Consider the following 22,656-nt stretch of genomic DNA (forward strand, 5'->3'; position numbering starts at 1 on the left):
ACAGAGAGGCAGAGGGGAGAAACGTCTGCTGGAGAGGTGAGTCAAAGGATGGAGTCATTTGTGATGGAGACAGTCTGATTAGAATTTTATGGGACTCAATATGGATATGAAATATGAAACATTTCAGTCACGGTACAACATATAAGACCTGTTTAACTTGAGCTTTTATTTAGGAGAGTCAAGGTTAGAAAGTGGAGAGAGCAAAGAGAGAGATATGTATATAAGTCAAATTAGCCTGACTCACATATTTTTGAGGGTTCTATTTTAATATTACTTCAATTCAAGTAATTTAGTAATATTTTTCAGGGCTTTAAATTGCAACCATTTTAGTCACATGCGTGCTCAAAATATAATGTTTGTAACTTCAAAATATTTGGGAGCAACAAATTACTGTGGAGCGGGAGCAGAAGTCATGATATTAGCAATTTACATTACAATTCAGTATGTTTTAATGTATCTTGAAGGGTGAGGCAGAAGGAGTGGCTGAGGGAGAAAAAGGTCAACAGGCAAGTTCAAGTCAGAGAGAGCAAGGAGAGACAGAGGAGCTGCAGCAAATGGATCGAGAGGCAGAGGAAGATCAAGTTATTACAGAGAGAGGAGAGCAAACAGGCCAAGAGAGGGAAAATGATGAAGCAGCTGCAGCAACTCATTCTACTCCAGGGTTTGATTTAGGTGACAAAGACACAGGGCCCAGACAGGTGAAGCTGAAGAGCTATCCACATGATACTTTTGGTACACAGAAGCGAGCATTTAACCACAGCTGGTTTGAAAAGCACAACTGGTTAGAATATTCAGTCAACCAGAATGCAGCTTTCTGCTTCCCATGTAGAGTGTTTGGCAAAAACATCAAACATGATAGTTTGGTCAGTAACGGTTGCAAGAACTGGAAGAAAGCTTTAGTCATCTTTGGCAAGCATGAGATGGCACAAACACATAAGGACAGTGTTGTTACATGGAAAAGCTACCAGGGAACTAGCAAACAGGGAAACGTTGCACAGATGATAGCAACTGCAAATGTGAGTGAGATAGTCGAAAGAAGAGAGTATCTCAGACGAATTGTTGCAGTCACCTCTATGTTAGGGAGACAGGGACTCCCTTTTCGTGGCCATGATGAAGGTGAAGACAGCCCAAACAGAGGGAATTTTCTTGCGTGCATGGAGCTTTTGAAGGAGTTTGATCCTTTTCTTCAAAAACATAATCCCCCATCAAATGCACAGTATATCTCACCAACATCCCAGAATGACATGATTGACTGTTGTGCCCAGGAAGTTACTAGTGTCATTGTATCTGAAATGACAAAGTCTAAAGTCTATTCCATCATGGTGGATGAGGCAAGGGATAAAAAGGCAGAGCAGTTAGCTGTTTGTGTCAGGTACGTGTCAGAGGGGGCAGTGAAGGAGCGTTTCCTTGCACTCGCAGAGATAAAATCATTTGATGCCCAGTCCATTGCAAATGAGATTCAGCAGCAGATCCAAAACTATGGTCTTGCAGAGCTTAAGTGTGTAGCACAAACATATGATGGTGCAGCCGTTATGAGTGGCTCCACTGGAGGTGTACAAGCACATTTTAGAAGGCTCCATCCTGAGGCTATCTATGTGCATTGTTATGCTCATCAACTCAACCTGGTTTTGTGCAATACTTGCAAGGCTGTCCCAGAGGCTGTGGAGCTTTTCAGCTTGTTGGAGTGTGTGTATTCTTTCTTCAGCACCTCCCTAGTCAATCATCATAAGTTCATGGAGACTCAGGCAAAGCTTGGATTGACAAAAACTGAGCTTGTGCAACTTTCAAACACTCGCTGGGCATGTCAGTTGCGATCAATCAGTGCAGTTCTTGAGACATTGCCTGCCATTTTGGAGTGCCTATCTGCAATTGGATCCCCCATAGCTGTTGGTCTCAGAGCAAAGCTCTACAAGTTCTCAGCAGTCTATGCACTACTGATGTTTCAGTCGATTCTGTCTGTAACCGAAGGACTCCACAAATTCCTGCAGAAAGAGACTTTAGACCTGGCAGAAGCTTTTATCTGCAAACAAGCTGTGTGTGACACACTTAAGGGCAAACACTCAGATGCATTTGCTACAGAGCTGTATGAGAAAACCAAGGCCCTGTGTAACACCCACAGTATCCCTGAACCAGGTGCCAAGACAAGGCACAAACAGAGGAAAATGGAGGATTTTGTCCTGGAGGCAACTGTGGGTTCACGCACTGAATTGAACAACTCAGACACATTGAAAAGAGAGTTACTTTTCCCTTGTGTGGATCGGATGGTTGGCGAGCTTGATCAAAGATTTTGCAGTGTAGATGCAGGGCTGCTAAAAGGCGTCCAGGCATGCAGTCCTAAATCTGAGAACTTCTTGAGTGAACCACACTTGAATGAACTTGCAAAGCACTACAGACTTGACCTGAAAAAAGAGGAGGTTCTGGTGGCCAGAAACTTTCTTACCCGGAAAACAGAGGCTGGATGTCCACCCAAAAATATGTTGTCTGTGTACAACCTCCTTGATTCAGACATGTTTCCCTCTCTGAAGGCAACCATCCAAGTTGCCCTAACAGTGCCTGTCAGCAGCTGCTCGTGCGAACGGTCCTTTAGTGCACTGCGTCGGCTGCACTGCGTCGGCTGCACTCCTGGCTGCGTCAAACAATGGGTCAGAAAAGACTTCACAGTCTTGCAGTCATGTCTATTGAAAAAGACACGCTTCAGCATCTGAGTCACAACAGAGTGATTGACCGATTTGCCACTCTTAAAAACAGACGTCATTCTTTGATGCTTCCACCCACCAAGTAACTGGTGATTGCAGCCAGAAAAATGTACTTTTTTATTTTCAGTTTTTTTCTTGTTATTGATGCAGCAAACACATTTCCTCTGTTTTCTTGTTGTACTGTATTATAAAGCAGACTGAAATAAAACAATAGATCTATTGGTGGCCTAGGATGTTTAATCTGTCCAAAAAAGTAGGAAAACAATTTCTCAGTCTTTGTTTTCTGTTTGTGAAATTTTGTGCTCATTCACTACGTTCGTTCATGTCGTGTGCATCTCTTGGGGCCTAAGCCCCCCCTGTCCTTAAAACCTAGTGACACCCCTGCTCCACAGCACAATAGCACTGACTCAGGGGAGGTTCAAGGCCGATGACTGATGGCAAACAGCTGAGCTGTTAGATGATGCACTGTGGTTACCAAGTAATAGTTCATTTCTTATTTTGTGCAGAGCAGCTAGCATAGAGCCGCCTGCTGCTAGCAACAAGTTAGATAAGGGTGATAAGAGTGAGCCCAGCATTAAACCTGGAGGCTGAAAAACCTGAATAATGGCCCTGTGCTGGTGTCACCTTGCATAGATGTTGTGCTATGCAGAAGGGGATTGCGGGAATTCCACCTACATAGAGGCTGCAGAGACAAACTTGCATAATGTTGACTAAAACACCAACAGAGCATTGAGTGCAGTGAGGCTGTGCAGGTATGTGACGTGTCGAAAAGCTGACTGTAACAGAAGAGAGCTACAGCAGAGTTCATGAGAAGCACAGAGAGTGACAGAAGCAGAGTTTTAATTGTTTTCAAATCTCAGTTTTTATTCACAGCAAAGACCTTATTTGCATTATCATGACTTCAGAACCTCATACAGTATTTGCTTCACCTTGTTTTTCACACTGCCCCCTGGTGGCAGTACACAGCTTCAACATGAACATGTACAGTTTTTTGCATTTTTGCTCATGTACAGACTTTCACATTTGAGTCATGCTGCATTTCCTCCTTTGAGTTGCTCTACCAGCCCTTTACTGCAACCACCTTCTGCCCTTGCTTATATCTGATTATGCCAAAGGACTTTTCTACTCTATTTGAGCATCCAAAGCGCTTCGTACAAGAACTTTTCTACGCTTAAGTGCTTTCTGTGTAACATTTATACATATTCACAGTGTGATGGATACACCAGAGAGCAACTTGGGGTTCAGCAACTTGTCCAAGGATACTTTGGCTAGAACAGCCAGGGATGAAACCACCAACTATCTGCTCAAAAGTTGTTCTGTTCATCTGGACGTAGCATTTTCAGTGGGAGAGTTGATTGAACAGAATCAACTTTTGGGCATTTACTTACCTGGATGGAGCATGCATCAAGACACCAACTATCTGATTGGTGGATGACCCGCCTCCTGGTCCGTCTCCTAATCAGGTGACGGAATCGCCCACTGAAGAATATCCCATTTATTTCTTATTTTCTTGGCCTGATATTGCACTTAAAACAACAGTTTGAATTATTTTCAGGCATTATGCTGGCTTCATTCATCGTGAAATAGCAAGGAAACCTCATGATGCCATGAGACTGGTCATCAGTCAGTAGTCCAGTTAATTCTGAGCCTCTGTAAATGGTGGCCTATGTGTAAGAGTGTCTGTAAAACCCCATGAATTAAAGCCGAAAAGCTACACTTCAGTCACATCTGGATTGTTTGATTTAAACAACATATCTGTGGCGATGTACCGAGGCAAATGTTCTCTTAGTCTAACAATATATAGACCTACAGCTGCTTATGTTAAGATGGGTTACTTGCTCCCTTTTGCATTTAGAAGCCTAATTTTAGCCACTGTTGATATTTAAAATTCAGACACGGCTGGAGATGATTCAATAAAGTTCTGTTTACTGCACATAATGAAAAACTCTCATCTGCTCACAAAAGGTCTCATAGCTCAGGACGGATATAAAGCTCTGGGAAGTGTCCAGATTGACTACAGGCTGATTCGATTTAGCCTTCAGTCGCCGGTGTTATAACTACTTTCTGTCCTGATAGCAAAGAGCAAACACTCAGCTCACAGTCAGTGCAGCAACTTCAATACGGCTCTCATTTCGGAGATTCAAGTCTTTTGTCAATACTTTGCATCTCCTCCTTTATTTCAAATGACAGCCTCAGCCTCACACACACAGGATAGCAGTGTTTTCTGGAGACGTGCCTCGCCTCTCTTTACAGACACTTTTTTTTCAGCTGTTCTTTACTGCAGGGGTTGCGTTGCTCGAACTTTCTCTTTAAATATAAACCCGAAGGCGTTGTGTTGGATCCAAGTCAGGCGACAAACTTGCTCAGGTCATAGTTCTCACTTTTTTCTTCTTTAGAAACTGGTGTGTGATTTTGGCAGCGTGCTTTGGATCGTTTTCACGCAGCAATATCCCTCCTCTGCCAGGCTTCTGGAGACTGCGAGCCATCTTGTTTGCCAGTATTTTGGTTTATCCACAGGCATTCACGGTGCCGTCTATAAATGTCAACCGTCTGCACTCCTACAAGGCCGTATCATCATCACACCCCCACCTCTGTGCAGTCACCGCGGTGGTCCCAGCCAGGCTGTTCCATCTACCCGAATGTAAACATCTGATCCATTTGTCATGTTCTTTAGCAAAGTTTTAGCCTGCAGTTTGGTGCCAAAGATCAATCAGGTCATTTTTTTCCCTTTTTTCAAAGCTTGACATTATGCGATGTCCTTCGCAAATGTCTGAGCTGTCACACAAATTCAGATTTCCATTGATAACCCCGGTGCCAAGTCTGTAGCCCTCGCCCATCTGTTTTCAGAGCTAGACTGTTCAAGTAGTGCAGCACTGTCTGTGGCATTTCAAGAGGACAGCCACAGTGGCTCTGATTAGTGGTGCTGTGGCTCGTTCTGTAGCTCCTGATTTCTACTGCAAATGTTTCTGCTGATTTCCAGCAGGGCACTGACCTCTCTTAATGCTTTTCCATCCTTCTTAAGTCTCACAATTAGATTTTTTAAAATTCCTCTGGCAGTTCTTTTCAAAGTAGAGGAATAATGCAGACATGCACCGCTTATAGAAAGATCTAGTAAAGTACTCATGGGCAGGTATTGTGAGGTATTATCTTAATTAACGGCAATTTGAATGGCCAAAAGAAAAAACCCTGCATACTTCAAATCACTAATAAAATCTGATAACGTTTGCCCAAACAGGAGGATTTAAAGGTTTTAAAGGACTTTGTTTTCCCCTGAAGATGATGTTTTCCACCATGTTTGCTGCGAGCGAATCCTGCCGTGACTCAGGATCCTCTCTCTCACAGAAATTAGCAAAAGTTCTGGTCACAGGACGGTTTTGCTGTCCACTTTGGTATATGTATGGTCTGTGTTTTTCATTGCATTACATTAACACTGCACACTAACTCCAGGTATATGCTGTGCACCAAAGGTGTAGATTTCAAGGTGGGTGCAGGAGTATCTAAACTCGTGCAATCATTCTCCGCGCCCTCAATAAAATGATGAAAGAGGCAGAGGACATATTTAGGAAGAACTGCTTTAATGATTTTACTCTGAAAGGAATGTCTCGACAGCAGAGGGTCTTTTTAATGCATAAAATATTCATATAAATTACAAAATGTCAGCTGCATAATGTGACTCTCCCATTTCAGCACATCCCAACGGAGTTCTATTGAACTGAGATCTGTGGAGGCGGTCTGAGTGCAGTGAACTCCCTGTGATGTTCCAGAAACCAGATTGAGATGATCTGAGCTTTGTGAAATGATGCATTATCCTATTGGAAGCAGGTATTAGAAGACGGGTACACCGTGGCCATGATCAACAACAATACTCTAAACTTTAAATGATGCCCACTGGGTGCTAAAGGGCCCAAAACGTGCCAGGTAAATATCCCCCATATGATTACACCACCAGCAGCAGCCTGGCGTTTTACTGCAAAACAGGATAAGAGGCATGCTTTCATGGTGTTTACACTAACTCTGAGTGTTGCAGGAGACATTAAGACTCCTGATGTCAGTTTGGAAGATGTGTGAATTGCATCCTGTTTCCTGTTCCAGCTGAGGGGAGTGGCACCCAGTGTGGTCCTCTGCTGCTGTACCCCATCGGCTTCACGGCTTGACATTTGCACTCAGAGATGCTCTTATTCATACCTTGGTTATAACAAATAGTTCTTTGAGTTATTGGTGCATTCCAATAAGCTTGGTTTGGTCCATATCCTCTGGAATTTCCAGAGACTGTGCACCCAGAGGACTGCTGCTTATTGGACAGTCTTAAAATACTTGACCTCTGACCCGGAGGTTCAGGCCACGGAGATTTGAACTCATGGTGACGACAATATCATGAGCCTTTTATGGCTAGTTGCTGTGTCCAATCTTTGTTTTTACTCACCCTCTGAAAGATATTAAGGCTTTTAAGGTATGTTTCCTAAAGAAAAACCTAAAATCACATATTGGTGACGTGTGAATGTTGCAGAGAGCTGAACAGAAATCAGAATTCTTGCAAGCGTATATAGGCAGGTTATGTCCCCATATATAACAACACTAGTTTGAAATCCGACAGAATGATAACAATGACTCTCGTGTCTTGATCTGGCAAATAGGAGAATAAATCACGCCTGTGTGTTCACGTGCGATCATGTTACATGAGAAAAGTCGAGAATATTTATATGAAAGCACAACTACATTGTTCTGTGTATATGTCAAACAGTTACCTGCTGGCAGATTTTCATGTTATAGATGTTTCCTCTAAACTCTGATGCAAAAATGACACAAATTGGTGAACAAAAATTCATCCGAGTGCAGGAAATTGTGTCCAGCCCTCAAAATTTCCAAGAGGGAGGACCCACAGACCCCAAGCTTAATGTGTCCCCACCCCACCACGCTCCCTCCGTGTCAGTCATCACCCCACTCACTCTTCACTCTGGTGGGGCTGAGATACGGACGGGTCCAGAGCAGACAAACAGGCAGCAATCGCTACACCACTCGATTATTTATTTCTCTTATTTAAAACCTTTTTTTTTTTATGTGCCCCCAATTTTCCGTCTTGTCGTCTTTCTGCCTACTTTCCTCTCCCAAGGCGGAGACAGTCGCTAAGCAACCCGCACAACACAACACTGCAGCTCTCCAACTTGGCTCAGCGCTCGCCGTGCCCCTGTGGTTTCAGACAATCAAATACACGGGTGCGTGCGAGTGTGCGTGCACGTGCTCGCACAGAAAGCGTGTGTGAAAGGTGAAAGCTATGAATAGTTTCCATCTCATAAGCAAAAGCCAACAGTCCCTTTAGCTTTTAAGAGCTGCCTCTTGACTCGAGTGCGGCATCATCTTGCATTCATTGAGGATTTATTGCAGGGCATCCAACTCTGAACCGCCTTCCACTGAAAACGTAAAAATGAGTGAGGCTGCGAATCTGTGGAAACGTGCTTTTAATTCATTTGAATAAAACCAGCAGACAGCTCCCTGTTGTGCACGGAGGCGTCCATCTCCAGACTTATCTTCAAGGACAACGCGATTCATAACAGAGTACAAATTTGTGTAGAAATAATAGCTACAAAATTATAGCTCCCATTGCTTGGCAACATATCTGAATGAATGAATAAATCAAGCAACCGACACAGGCTTTAAAAAGTGATCGATTTAATCAGTGTAAAGATCCAAGGCTTTGGTTGGAGCACGCTGAGCTTCTCACCAACCTGCAAAGACACTACAGGAAAGCGCACCCCGGTAACAACGCGAGCATTCGACAAACGGCTGCAAGTATTAATGCAATTAATCAAACACAATGTCTTCTGAGCTGCTAGCACCACTCGCACGGTACAAAAGCACCACAACCAGTAGGAGGAAAACAAAAAGGAAAGAGCACATTTCAAGCAGCAGCTGCTAATTACAAGACTTTCACAGATTGTTTTTGAAGTTACATTCAAAAAAAAGGAGAATCGTCATCACGGCTTTACAAAAATATACATTTGTGGGCATGCACGGAGCAACGCTACCTGTCGCGTCTGGCACTTTAAAAAAGAAGCTAAAACCAGGAGATCCCCGTCACTTTACAAAAGCGAAAACTTGAGAACAAATGGCACTTACTGTAACTATAGCAGTGAAAGATCTCCGGGGAAGCATCGCAGCTACACGCACACGTAAACAAACGCTCCCGCCGACACGGCCGAGAGCCGAGGCGCGATCAGCAGACACGCACGCACGGACACAGTGAGAGGATTTCACTTCCACCACATGTATTCTTATTCAGGAAGTAGAGTCTCTACTAAAATGAAATAAAGGTAAATGTTTAAGAAGAGGCTGGTTATATTTGATTGTAATGTCCTAACGTCTCCTTAGAAAACACACCTCTTATCTCAGCATTAAGGCTTTAAAGAACCTCTTAACTTTTGGCTTTGACATTAACCTTTTTTTTTCCACGTTCTGGTGAAGTTGGCAGTAAACTACAAACAAACAGCCCGCTGACGGTCGATTTGTACAAACCAAAATCAGCTTTACACACAAACATCACATGGCATGTGTAACTCGATTTGTATCAGCTGAGTGCAGTGACAGATATTCAGGCCTCTGCTGCTGTAGTGCTCTGGTCTTGGCTCCCTTCAGCGGCAGGGCTAAGCGGTCCCGCCCACCACAGGGTCAGGACATTGTCCTGCCGGGTGTCTTGCTGTGACATCACAGCACCGCTCCCCTCAGTGTCAGAGGCCGAGTCACCCTCGCTGTCGCCGGGCCACGGGAACTGCCGCTGGCCGCTGGATGTTGCCAGCAGCGGCATGAAGGGATGGATACTGTAGAAGAAGAAGAGGAGAAGGACGGAGCAGCAGAGGGGGGCAGAGAGAAGATCCAGGAAGGGACAAATGAAAATAATGGCGTGATAAGCTGTGGAAAAAAAACTGTTTCTGCTAGTGTGACATGACTGGACTTTCAGCTATTGCACATGCAGCATCACGCTTGAAAAAAGAAAATGCACGATTCATTTCACAGAAAACAACTGAATTACCTCAGGCTTTGCAACATTTTATACATAACTGCTGCACATTTACACCATCTGTGTTTAATTAAAAGTCAACGTTTCATTTTTAGTACATCATTGGCTTTATTCTCTGCAATCACGTATTCACAATCAAAGCTGTTTTTTGTGCCAGAGTATCCAGAATTATTGAGAAGCTGTGGTTTGGTTTTCACTCTCTGCTCTCACAAAGCAGTGACATGCCTGACTAAAGCCAAAGCTGCTCTGTCACTGAATGTTTTGGATCATTTGTTTTGCCTCCTATGATTTTGTGAAAAATGACTGCATGACCCAAACAGCCTGACACAGCAAAACAGCAGCATAACTGAACAACAGCGTAACATAAGTGAATTAGAAAAAGCTGAAACTTTGTTAATTGCTTTTTATTCAGTTTTGTTTCTACCGAACAACAATGCAGCTGATCAAGATTAGCTTCACCTTTGTAAAATAACACTTTTCCTCTCATGTTAATTATTGAGAAAGATCCACCTTCAGTCTAATATTATAAATGTTTTCATTACTGGAATCTAATCTGTCAGTGAGCTGGATTAGATTAGTAATCATACCTGACTCCGTTGGTGCAGTCCCAGTACGCCTGGAACCTAAGCTGAGGCTGCAGTAGTTCTTCATTACCATCAGGAGGCGCTGTGTGGGTGTCCCATACTGACACCACTCCCTCCGTGTCTCCACTCAGCAGGTACCTGCCAGATCTAAACGCACACAAACAGAAACACGAGTGGGAATCGGCTAATACGACGATCCTTGCTGCTATTTAACACAGAAAAACCAGACGAATCACATCACACTCATATACAACAGGATCACTGATGCAGTTTCCCTGTTACTTACTGATCGAGGTCAAAGTAGATGCGCTGATTAGTGGCCACGTTCCTTTTAAGAGAAAACACAACTCTTCCCGGCTCTCTTAGGTCCCAGCACAGGATTTCTGGATCCTGCACACACACACACAAAAGAATTTCCATGAAATCATTCGTTCCCAAGCCTGGATGCTAACTTTATCCATCACAAACAACTGCCACACAACAAAAGGCAGTCAGAATTTATCTTCACAGCCTGTATATAAAATTTGGACATAGCCACACTAAGGTCATTTTGGGGTTTGAAGCTTTAATATTAACGTTTTTGCCAGCGTTAATGCTTTAGAGCCAGAAGTCAGCACGAGAGACACTTCCAAGTTAGCTTAAACTAGCTAGCATGGTTAGCAAGCTGCATCAATAGATTTTGTGTGCTACACGCAGTCACTTTCATGCATAACTGTAACAAGCAGATAATTCTTGATTTCACTACTAGAACATGAGCCATAAGCATCTTGAACAGTCTGCACCTCGCGGCGGGACATGCTCGTCAGATAACTTTGGTTAAAAATGTTCCCAAAGGCACAAACTTGGCTAAATAGTGCAGTTCAGTAGCTGAAATTAGCAGAAGTGAGAACCAGGAATAAAGCAGTCTCTTCCTCAACTTCAGCACTGACTAATGTCCAAGTTTGAAAAACCCAAAGATCATCAATGATGGAGAAGCTCAGGTTGATCATGATCAAATCACAAGTCACTGGGAAAGCAGCAAATATGCCATTTACCAACATCTACCATTTACCAACATCTGTAGTTTTTCAGCCTCAGGTTTTGCCACTTGATAAAGCTTCAAAAAGCCAAACTTTTTGTCCAATTTCTGTTCTGAGGGTTGAAAACTCAAACACACATCTCTTCAGAGGACACAGAGTACTTACAATAATCATAGATAAAACAATAAAACAAGAACTATCAGACTTTTGATTGATAGCTATTACTTTCAATGGGAGCTCTATTAAATTTAGGACCTACCATTAATCTTCCTTACACACTGCCTTGATATCATTTCTTCAGATTAGAGCGAACCTGTAGCTGAATTAGCTGGCATACAGTTTGCAGCAGGAGAATAATGTTAGATGCTAGCTTAAATATTTCATTTTAAGTTGCTGACACATGCTGAGAGGACTGAGTATCATGTAAAGCTTTATATCATACTTGTGTATTTATATTGTGCAAAGCAACATCAGTTACCTGCTTAACACCCAAACACAACTGATAGTTTGTGTGTGTTCAGCAGCGATTGTTACCTTCGGGTATCTCTCTGCTTGAAGCTGTGTGCGAGTCTGTTCGTGCGTTACCTTGCGGCCGCCGGTGTACAGGTAGTTGCCGTCGGGGGAGAAGAGCAGATGGGTGAGACCTCCGTGGTGACGGGTCGGCAGCAGAGCCAGCAGGGTGCCGTCCTGGCAGGAGTAGAGGCCAGCGCAGCGGGAGTAAGAGCCACAGGCGTAAACAGATTGGCAAGGGCTGAAGCCAAAGCAGGAGATGATGCCACTCTGGCCTTGCTTTTTCACTGCGGTGAGGACAAGAGAGAGCATTTGGCAGCGCTTTCAGCACTTTATAGTTCACAGGACACAATTTGCAGTCTCGTCGACTCAAAGTTGACTTTTTGGCAGTTCAGACATTCCGGAGTCTGTCCATAAAAGCAACAGATTTCTCAGTGATTACACCAGTGAACCAACGGATTACAATCTCAAGGTGATGATGGTGTGTGTTAGTTAAAGCCTTTGCTGGATCTGCCTCTGCCAATTTAGAAAAAGTCGTTCAAGTACATTTAAAAAAAAAAAAGAGCTTCCAGTGAAATGATGCCATATGAATGTGAGACGGAGGAAAGAAATGCATCACAGTAAACATTGTGTTCTCCTTGGTTTTTGTCAGTTTGTTCGAGGAGGCTTCAGCCTGTGAGATGTGACAGCCAGCTGTCAAACAGCAACTCACTGAAAACAAGAAACAACCGACTTCACATTATCCTCCCTCTCACATCTGTTTACTGTCTAAGGGTTTCAATTTCTCACAATATTTCTTGTGAATCCCAAAACGTTGATTCTGTTCATCTGGACGAAGCGTTTGGTCACTCATGCGAGCGGCTTCTTCAGTCTCAGCTGACTGCACGTTTCCCCAACCTTATAAACCGACCAAGTGTGTGAACTGTGTCTTAATTCCACATATTTCACATACGAGGGTCAGTACTACAGGCAGAAACATGGGTTCCCCAGTTTCACCCATTGTGGCCAATTTGTATATGGAAGAAGTGGAAAAGAGGGTTTTGTTATCCTACCCTGGGACACCACCAAGCCATTGGTTCAGGTATGTGGATGACACCTGAGGGAAAAATCAAATCTCAGGACGGACCACAATTCATGGATCACATTAATTCTGTGGACCGACACACCAAATTCACCAGGGAGGATATAAAAAGTGTTAGCCGTCTTAGACTGTGAGATTTCCATCAGTAATGGGGGACATCTAAAAGCTGACGTGTACCGTAAACCTACACATACGGATCAGTATCTAAGGTTTGACTCTCATCATCCACTGGAGCACAAACTGGGTGTCATCAGGAGGCTACAACACAGAGCGAACACCATCCCCACAGACACAGCGGCCAGGGAGGCAGAAGAACAGCACATCAAGAAGGCCCTGAGTAAATGTGGTTATCCCAGCTGGACCTTTGTCAAAGCTGGGAAGGCACCTAAAGAAAGCTCCAGCCGATCCAGGACAGAAGGACAACCGCTGCCTAAACAAAAACCTGTAGTGATCCCATGTGTGTCAGGAGTATTGGAGCAGTTGAGACGCATTTTCTCTAAACACTTTCAAACCCCAAAACACGCTGCACCCAAAATTTGTCACCCCAAGGATCAGGTCCCCCGACACAAACAGAGTAATGTAGTGTACGCTGTTAAGTGCCAGGAGGATTTCTACATCTGGGAAACAAAACAACCCTAGGCTAAGTAGTTAGGTGTTCTGTGTTGTCCTAACTCGTCAGGCCAGAACTCCACAGTCTATTTCCACCTACAGGCCAGCGGACACTTTGAATGATGAGGATGTAACATCCTGGACAGGGAGGAACGCTGGTTTGAGCGCAGAGTCAAGGAGACCATTTACATGAAAAGGGAAAGACCATCTCTGAATCGAGGAGGGGCCTAAGGGTACATCTGTCACCATCTTACAATGCTGTGATTGCAGCCATTGCATCAATGACCAGTGGTCATGGATCATTGGTGATGACAATATGCAAATTAATGATTTAGACTGACAGTCCATGGTTTGCCACTGGTGCTAGTTTCAGTTATTATGCAAATACTAGGAGAAACCTGCAGTCAGCTGAGACCGAAGCAGTCATTTGGATGAGTGAACAAACCTCTTCCACTGAAAACGCTTCATCGAGATGAACAGAACCTTTTAGGATTTACTTACCTGGACGATCGAGCATGCATCACGACATTTCTTGTGAACACTATTTATTTATAGCTGCATTTTTGAGTGTCGTTGAAGTTTGCTCACAATCAGCAAAACATCCAACACAGAATGCGTTAAAATGACGCTGCTGGTAACAGTATCATCAGAAAGTCAGTGTCTCACTGCAAACTGACACTTCTTCAGTCACTCTGACAGCAGGACTTCACCGCTGTGAAGGAACAATGTGTTTATAGCACAAGGGTGTAACCTTAAAGCAGTGTTTCTCAAATGTGGTAACAGTATCCCTGAGGGAACTCCAATTTAATATCCTTGTTTTCAGTACAGTCGTTAACTGCTGTAAAACCTCACACAGGAAGAAAGCAATAAACACAATCACACCGGCTGTGAGCAGGAGGCCAGCTTCTAATATTTTAATGAAAAAAAGACAAACTCAATTTGTGGTTGAAATGTAGCAGCTGAAAGCGCGAAGAAAGAGGTGATACACATATTTGTGTTTGGCCTGATGAAATGAAACGAAAAGATGTTAAATGGGTTTTACGTCACCCGATTGAGGAAAGCTCATCGACAAGCTTCAAGGTGAAAGCCGATGAGACGTTGACGACTGACCTATTGTGGGTCGCTCCTCACAGTCTCTGCCCGGGCGCTCGGTGTGGAAGACCCTGACCATTTTGTCAAACCCGCAGTAGAGCTGCGCGCCATCTGGAGAGAAGCACAGCGAGTGAGCTGCCGTCAGCTCGTCCAGGTGATTGTAGGGTCGGAAGCTGGCTCGCACCTCCCCGTAAAATGCATCCCACACATGGACGGGGTTGTCACGGCTACTGCTGGCTAGACTGAAGAAGAGGAGGTCGAAATAAATAAATATGAATGAATGATTTAGAAATGAATGAGATGAACAAACTGAGCTAACGGAGGGAACAACTAACATGTACTGCAAAACAAACATACAGCTACATGCTTCGCCTCATTATGAAGACAAGGCCGCAGCACATTCTTATTGATCCGCATCAGGGCCAAAGACTGAGCCATGCCTTTTTAACTCTAATTATTGAGCACTGAACAAACGCTGAAACATCACTGCCGCTCAATTAGACAAAGGAAATGAGCCCCCGCCGCTGCTGCCGTGTTCTGTTATGGCCCCTGTGAGCCGCGGCTTTATTCCAGAGCAGGGAAATGCCCAATTATAATGCTAGACTGCTGCTAGCTTGGAGCCATGCCTAGAACTCAGCGCAACTTAACCGAGCCATAACAGGGGCCCTTATTCCCTCTCTACAGGAGGGGCATCAACAACACACGGCTTTTGGCAGGCAGATAGTTCAAGGAGCGCAGAGGGAGAAACAAAACAGCGATGTGAAAAGAGGGAGAGAAAGGGTAAGCAGGAGACATGGCTCTCCTGCTTTGCTAGATGTTTTCTTTTAATCGTCACAACCGCAATCTTTTATCTGACTGCTACAGTCAGTCGGTGTACTCTGTCCAACCACCTGACTGCGCCCTGCAGGAGCTCCTGTTTGATAGATGGCAGCGATCTGAAGACAATCACGAGTGTTTGCTGTCAGTTTCCATCAGCATTTGGATTATAGACACGACTCGAGCGCTTCCCTGCCCGCGAGACTTTTGTTGATGATTTTGGTTTGTCCAGCTCCAGACCCTCACCCACTAACATGGTGAAAGCTGTACGATGTGAGGATGTCGGTGCCAGTTCTGGGCCTTGATGCACTCAACTGCTCGAGGGTCTGACTGAAGGATGATGGGAGTTGGGGGAGTTGGGGCTGAAGGGTAACACACCACGAAAACTGCTGGCAACCTGACCTCGGCTCATTAGCTCAGCCTTACTTCTCTCACCGCAGACGATAAGCAGCCTTCACAGCGACGGCTGGATGCTGCTGATGCTAACTTTCCTTCACAGCACACACACACCAACACTCAGTGATGTCATAATTGCCACATACTTGCTAGAGTGCACCCTTCTAAACACAAAAAAAGGAGAAGGAGATGAGAAGCAAAGCCTCGAGTCAGGGATTCACGAGGCCCTTTAGGTGTTGTCTGGACTCAGGAGTGCTGTTAGCGGGCTGAATCGCACTGTGGGCCTCAAACAGGCGAGCGGATTGCGACGAGGCGGACGAGACGCAGGCCAACTCTTCACTCGTAATGAGAGACATCAGAAAGCTTTTACAGCTTCCCTCCTTGCAGGCAGCCAGCTTCCACAACCGCTGCACATACCTCTGGGATCAAAGAATGAGACACAAGACTACAACAAAATCTTCTGCATTCAGACAGTCTATTAGACACACTGCAGCACAAAGAAAAGCCGACAAATTCACCGGGAACCCGATCCAACCACCCGAGATTAGAAACTGACACAAAACACAACCCGGTGCTTTTTTCAGTGTATACACATTTCACCGTCTCCAAGGTGGACTTGAAGCGAGAGGCTTAGGGAATAGTTTGAAAAAGACCAGGTTCAGCTCACAAACACGTGTCCGGCTCCAAAGAGTTCATCTTGGGGTACCAGCAGTAGTCATAGATGGTGTCTCCTTCTGCCATCCGCAGCACTGGACTCTAGCAGAGAATAAAAGAAAAGACAGACAGTCAGTAACAGAGGGACTGAGACCTCCTGCATTAAGAAATGTAGGCCAAAGGCACTGGCTGGATCCATCAGCTCTGAGGCTGACACTAAATAAGTGGCTACCCAGAAAAATTCAATTTCAAAAGCCAGTGGAAGCATGCGAGAAACAGAGCAATCAACAGTCAATCTTCTCCTCTCATTACAAAGGCTGCGAGATTTCAACTAGAGAAAATGGATTATATTTCAGTTATTTTTGTTCAGTGATCCCAATCAAACCAGCTTGTAATACAATTAAAAGATCGGCTCACTACTTGACATTTCGCCCCGACCAAAACACAAAGTCCATTTTATTCCCACAGATTAATCTTCACTAACGCGTTTTATCAGGCAGACGTCTCAAAGGATTTTTGTTTATTGCAACAAAAAGCAAAACTGACGTTTAGTAATAACCTTCATAAACATCATAAACAGGGAAGCTCCAGATTAGACTGAGACTGCTGACCTTTACAAATGAAGGAGTCTTTATAGCTACGTTCATCTTTCAACTGAATTTAAATCCATAAAATAATGAATATTTGCTCTAACATTTGTTTGTTGCTTTCTCATTTCCCGTCGCCTGTCCGGCCCCCGATGGCAAGCTATTTGTGTACTCACCATTTCAGGAAGCAAGTCCCAGTTGTAGCTGTAAATCTCTGGAGGGATGTTGTACACTCGGAGGACATTGTCTGCACTGTTTGTCAGGATACAAGAACCATCAGGAGCCCTAGGTAAGAGGAAGAGGAGGGATGACAGATCATTAAAGACTAGAACAACAAGTACTCGGGCTGGGTTTGTGTGCATGTTAAAGTAACACAAAACACACATATAATACTAACATATATGCAGCTGCACTATAGCATGTAAGCAGCTCGTACACAGACAACTGTATTTATAGCATTAATTAAAGAAAACTGACCTTTTCTGGGTCAGAAAGGTAAAGCAGAAGTGTTATAACTAGGGATGGGTACCGGTGTCCGGTGCCATGATGGCACCGGTTCTGACATAAACGGTAGTAACCAGACCGAAAAGCAGCGCACATTTCGGTGCTTTATTTTCCTGAGCTGTGATACACTTCTAGCCAATCATTTTACGTTTCCCAGGATAGTAGGCGGGGCCAGGTACGTACGTTCAGTTAGAGCAGAGCTACAGATTAAAAATGTCCAAGGCGAAGCGGTCAAAAGTCTGGTTGTACTTCACAGCAAAATATGCAAACTCAGCTGCAACAAGTGCTTTAAGCTGATACTGTGATACTGTCAAAGGAGGTAACACCTCGAAACTGATGAAACACCTGGCGACGCATAGCGTTTTTTTTAAAAGCCGAGAAATGCGCCGTATTTGATAGCTTGCTGCGAGACCTCACACTGTGCACGTTGGGTGGGTTGCCAGTTATCGGACCCGGAGCAACATCCCCCAAAAACCCGAAGAATAGAGTCCTGGCCCCTAGCCCTGCCAGTGTAGCAGAAATGATGAGGATGATGATGCAGCAGCAGCCGTTCTTCTCTGCATGAGTAGCTTCATGTTGTCCGTGTGTAATTTACGTTGAGTAGGCTAACCACGTTATTACATTAATGCATGTAAGGTGAACTAGCAAACATCATCATAGCTACATGCAGCTGTCCTCTTGTTTGATGGCAGATACTCCCTTCACCCTGGACAAAAAGGCTAAAATGACCAAAGAAAAAGTGGGAAACAGCTGAACATGAGAGGTTTTTGGACAAAGTTTGTGTTTTTTTTTCATTGTTTAAGCACTGCTTCCAGCCAAGAGTGATGCCATATATGCCCCATAGCTGCAGAAAAGGCTAACATTGTTATCTTTTTACAAAAAAACAAACAAACAGCTGAACATGAGAGGTTTTTGGACAAAGTTTGTGTTCTCCATTCTTTAAGCACCGGTTCGAGCACCGTTTAAGCACTGGCACCGTTTCAAAAGTACCGATTTGGCACCGGTATCGGATAAAACCTAAACGATACCCATCCCTAGTTATAACTGGTACTGGTAGGTTTGAGTCTATTACCCTAATTCTCTCTGGCCTCCAATTAAATATCACATTGATTTTAAAATCCTATAAAATCCTAAATAATATTGCACCTAGCTGTCTTATTTGATCAAAGCTCAGGCTCACAGTGTCAGCCTGCATACTGTTCTGCCCAGACTACATACTAGTACTCTGCCCATTGGAAGCAACCAGTGAGTTCAGGCGTGACATTACTGGGCAGTGTGGTTGTAGCAGCATCTATTGTGCTCATGCAAACAATGATGGAACCTCACATGTTGATCTGATGCCTTTCCGAGAACTCCAAGTCCAGTGGCAAAACTCAAATATAGCGGCACCCCAGTGCTACCTACCTCTCAGCCCCCCTGCAGATGCACACAGTATCCATTTCAAAGCCTTACGTCGCCTTGTTTTTGTGTCTAAGCCCAGTATGTAATAACCATGAATACGCCCCTCGCAATGTTTTCTTCATATATAAAAAAAGAATTTACCATTTGCAGCCTTTCAGGTAGTTCTCCGGCAGGTTGGAGTACTCTGTCCAGGAACCAGTCAGCATTTGAGGGTTCTGGGTAAAATCTAAGCTGAGCCTGGAGACAGAGAGACAAGGACGTCCTTGGTCAGAGAGGCGCTCGCAACAAGCTCACGCACTCCACTAAAAGCTAGAGCTCACATTTATTAGGAGATGAGCACTTAAAGGTTTATAATTGAAGACAATTTTAAAGCTCATTGCTATTTTAGGCACACATCATCCAATGAAGTCCCTAGCCTCAGTCAAACACGCTCTGTGTATAAAACACAGTGGAAACTTCCAAGTAATAAGCTGCTTCATTTACACACAGTGACACTACAGCTGATTGTTAATTAGATTTCTATTAGTTGACTACATTATTTTTCATCCTGGGTCATTTTCTCCAAATTTTAGCATAATGATGTCTGACAGACTCAAAATGATGAATCAGTTAATGCTCTGGTGCTTTTAGCTGCCCCACTTAAACACGAGTGTCAATTAAAAAAGCACTTCTCAACATCTAACAACACATTACTAAACACGACACTCTCACTGTCACTGATAAACTTTAAGCTTCAAACACATGTTGACTGCATTGATTGGACTGTTAATTATTTCATCTGTTCACAGTCTCCACCCACTCAGCCAAGTTCTGCACTGCTTACATAGTTGGTGGCTGGAGCCTATCGTGGACTCACATAGGTCTAGAGGTTACAGCCTAGACAGGTTGTGCATCCACCACAGAGAGACTGTAACTCTTCATGCACAGAATCACTGATTAACCCCACATGCATGCCTCTGGAGTATGGGAGGACCATACCTGACACATGCTATACGGCCTGTCACCTTAAATTCGTGTTTGATGTTTTATGCAAAGGATTTTGGTTACTTGGCAGATAATTTTAAGGTAGTTGCTAGGCAACATGATGTTGTTACAATGTCCAATACAGATAAGAACCTTCAGAGGCCCAAGATGTACGTTTGGTTGCTCAGCGCCGGGTCAAGTAGGAGTTGTTGGGGGACAAACAAACACATAGTCGGAGATTTCATGTATCACAGTATGAAGTAAAGACCCAGTGTTAAACAAACACCGCTCTAAATGCTCCGTTTCAGACAGGTTCTTCTACTCTTGCGACTTGTATGACAGGGAATACCACTGTTATGGTCATTTCAGGGGCGCAGCTCTGGCTGTGAGTACAGAAGCCCCGCCCACCTGTTGTTCACAAGGATAGCTACTGTGAAGCTACCTGCTGGTTTTTGAAGTCCTGCACTAAAGCCACGAGATGAGCGTTTCCACTGTCGCCATCTTGGGTGCAACAGGCCAGATGAGATTGTGCCTAGACCTTGAAACTGCACACTCACTGGTTGATTCTTTTGATTGAAAAGTCATTAGCCAATAGTCTAAGGAGCTTAGAAAGAAAAGCGTCTGGACTTCTTTAAGTTGCTTGAAGACGTTTCACCTCTCATCCAAGAAGCTTCTTCAGTTCTAGGGTCAAATGGTGGAGAGTCCCAGATTTAAGCCCTGTGGGAGTGTCCCCCCGAGAGGGACAAAAGGACCCCCTATTGATCCTCTACCTAATGACATGAGCCAAGGTGTGAAAATGATTAGACTACGATGACCTGGATGACTGAGAACCTTCACAGACTCATTAGCCAATGAGCATGCAACTCTAAACCATAAGACCTTTTCTCTCTCTCAATTCAATGCAGTCCAAAATAACCAACTGCGCCCATTAACTTCTGCACTGGCTTCCTTTTGTTTTTACCTGAAAAAGACAAATTTACCAGCTATGCAAATTGTAACATAAAAAAAGGGTGTAAGAAAAATTAAAAAGTAAACTTCATACTTTTAAAAATATTTTTCAGATGATATCTTCTGTGTTCATCTGCTACAATCTCTTCTAGCAGTTTCTGCCTTTTTATGAATGCGCATCTTGTATCTCAACTCTGCCTAAATATTGCAAACTTACTCTACGTTTAAATCTACAAATAAACCTTTTTTCTTCCACGTACTGTTGTCCGTCACCGGGGCTCTCTGCAGATCCATCACCGTTGTGTTCCTCCTCTGGTTTTGGCCCTTCTTCTCCATTTTGATGGTATTCTTCTTCTTCCCCGATGACTACTACCTCTTTCCCACTATGACCTCCCTCCTCACACTGCAGCAGGTCTCCTGTTCCTGACAGCAGAAGCCAGATTAAACACAGGTCATCTGTAATCTTAATTTATATTAATATATGCATATAATCATGAATTAAAACAGACACAGTCCTGTACCTTCTGCTGTTTGGGCTGGCATTCCCTGCAGCGAGCTAGGCTGTGTTGGTGTTTCTTCATGCCTCTGACCAGGCTCCACAACCTGATCCTGCCCCACGCCCTCCTCACTCATCCTCAGCCTCTTGGCAGATGGCAAAGCCCCTTCCTCTGAGATCTCCCCTGCACCTCCAGGCAGTAAAGGTGGAGGCTGTTGAGGGGGCTCATTATCTGCTTCGGAGTCCTGCCCTGCACCACCTCCACTTTCACCACCTCCCACAGAGTCTGACATCTTTGTTTACCTCCCTCTCTCTCTCTCCCGTGAAGCCCTCCACCCAGCTTTCAAGCGCCCGGTGTCCAGCGGTCGCTGTCAGACGTGGGTGAGGTAGGTGCTACTGGGGTAGTGCTTCCTCCTGCAGTGTGGATGTTTGAGTCTGTTGGGGTACGAGGACATCACAGCACCCACCAGCCTAGGAAACATTGAGTCGAGAAAACATGAAGACGAGAAAAGCGAGACCAACAATGAGCTCGTCAAAACAACGGAAGACCATGATAGCACGTTCACGAAAACCAGGAAAAAAACCGTTAAGTCAGACTGAAGATAAAGTGAACGTGCAGCTGCTGTGAGGGGAGCACGTCACTGCCTCACAGCACACACCTGTGGCTAGTCGTGACTGCCAGCTGCCTCACCAAACTAGCATACGCGTCTATTTGGTCAAGTTAAAGCTTGAGCGATACATATTACATTCTTTCTACATGTCCACGCACGCCCGGTTGCTATTATACATAATGGATGATTCTGGTAAATAAATCAATTAGCGACATTTGCTTTAGCTTCTTATTGAGCGTCCCTTCACATCGGAGCACACACTTTAGCCCAAGTTAGCATTAGCCTACGTTAGCAATCTGATGCTATATACCTGTGTTGTGGCTTGCCTGGCCTTTAGTTGTGTTCGCGGTTTGGCCGAAAAGCAAAACCCGCAGAATCAAGAGTTTCACCAAAAGCCGGAGAAAAAGACCGAACACACAAAACTAATCGCCGTCTTTCTGCTTCGGGACTTTGTTTCCCTTCACCATCTCATTAGGAGAAGTTGTAAACACTGCGGGCGGCCATGTGCTTCAAACTATCGCGAGAGTTCATTGGACGAGACGCGCTCAGTGAGTGCTGATTCTATTATGTGCGGATAAGCGTGATTCATAACAAGATGTCTTCTTGGTTTTTTACTCAAACTTCATAGATAACCAAAGAACACACAGAGTCGGTCACAGCTAAATGCTATTTATTTA

General features: G+C 44.3%; 1 protein-coding gene and 1 pseudogene across 2 annotated transcripts; one reads left to right on the top strand and one right to left on the bottom strand.

Annotated features, from left to right (window-relative positions):
• The first annotated feature begins 1,107 nt into the window (after window positions 1–1,107).
• Window positions 1,108–2,842, top strand: LOC146636788 (zinc finger MYM-type protein 1-like; annotated as a pseudogene).
• A 5,500-nt stretch (window positions 2,843–8,342) lies between these two features.
• Window positions 8,343–22,482, bottom strand: wrap53 (WD repeat containing, antisense to TP53). 2 transcript variants are annotated; one of them, XM_085351054.1, is made up of 11 exons: window positions 22,290–22,482; window positions 21,394–21,839; window positions 21,133–21,289; window positions 19,103–19,198; window positions 17,233–17,341; window positions 16,483–16,571; window positions 14,622–14,845; window positions 11,897–12,108; window positions 10,579–10,682; window positions 10,296–10,439; window positions 8,343–9,508 (listed from the first exon to the last, which is right to left on the bottom strand). In XM_085351054.1, the coding sequence occupies exons 2-11, from the start codon at window positions 21,659–21,661 to the stop codon at window positions 9,283–9,285; spliced, it is 1,629 nt and encodes a 542-aa protein (XP_085207180.1). In that variant the 5' UTR covers window positions 21,662–21,839; window positions 22,290–22,482; the 3' UTR covers window positions 8,343–9,282. The 2 variants fall into 2 exon arrangements, with proteins under 2 accessions (XP_085207180.1, XP_085207179.1); XM_085351053.1 differs by having other exon boundaries at window positions 21,133–21,295.
• Between the last annotated feature and the right edge of the window lie 174 nt (window positions 22,483–22,656).

Source organism: Diplotaxodon limnothrissa, linkage group LG3 (genome assembly GCF_057381915.1).
Source record: "Diplotaxodon limnothrissa isolate DT_005_m linkage group LG3, D_limnothrissa_male_GT1.1, whole genome shotgun sequence".
Lineage (NCBI taxonomy): Eukaryota > Metazoa > Chordata > Actinopteri > Cichliformes > Cichlidae > Diplotaxodon > Diplotaxodon limnothrissa.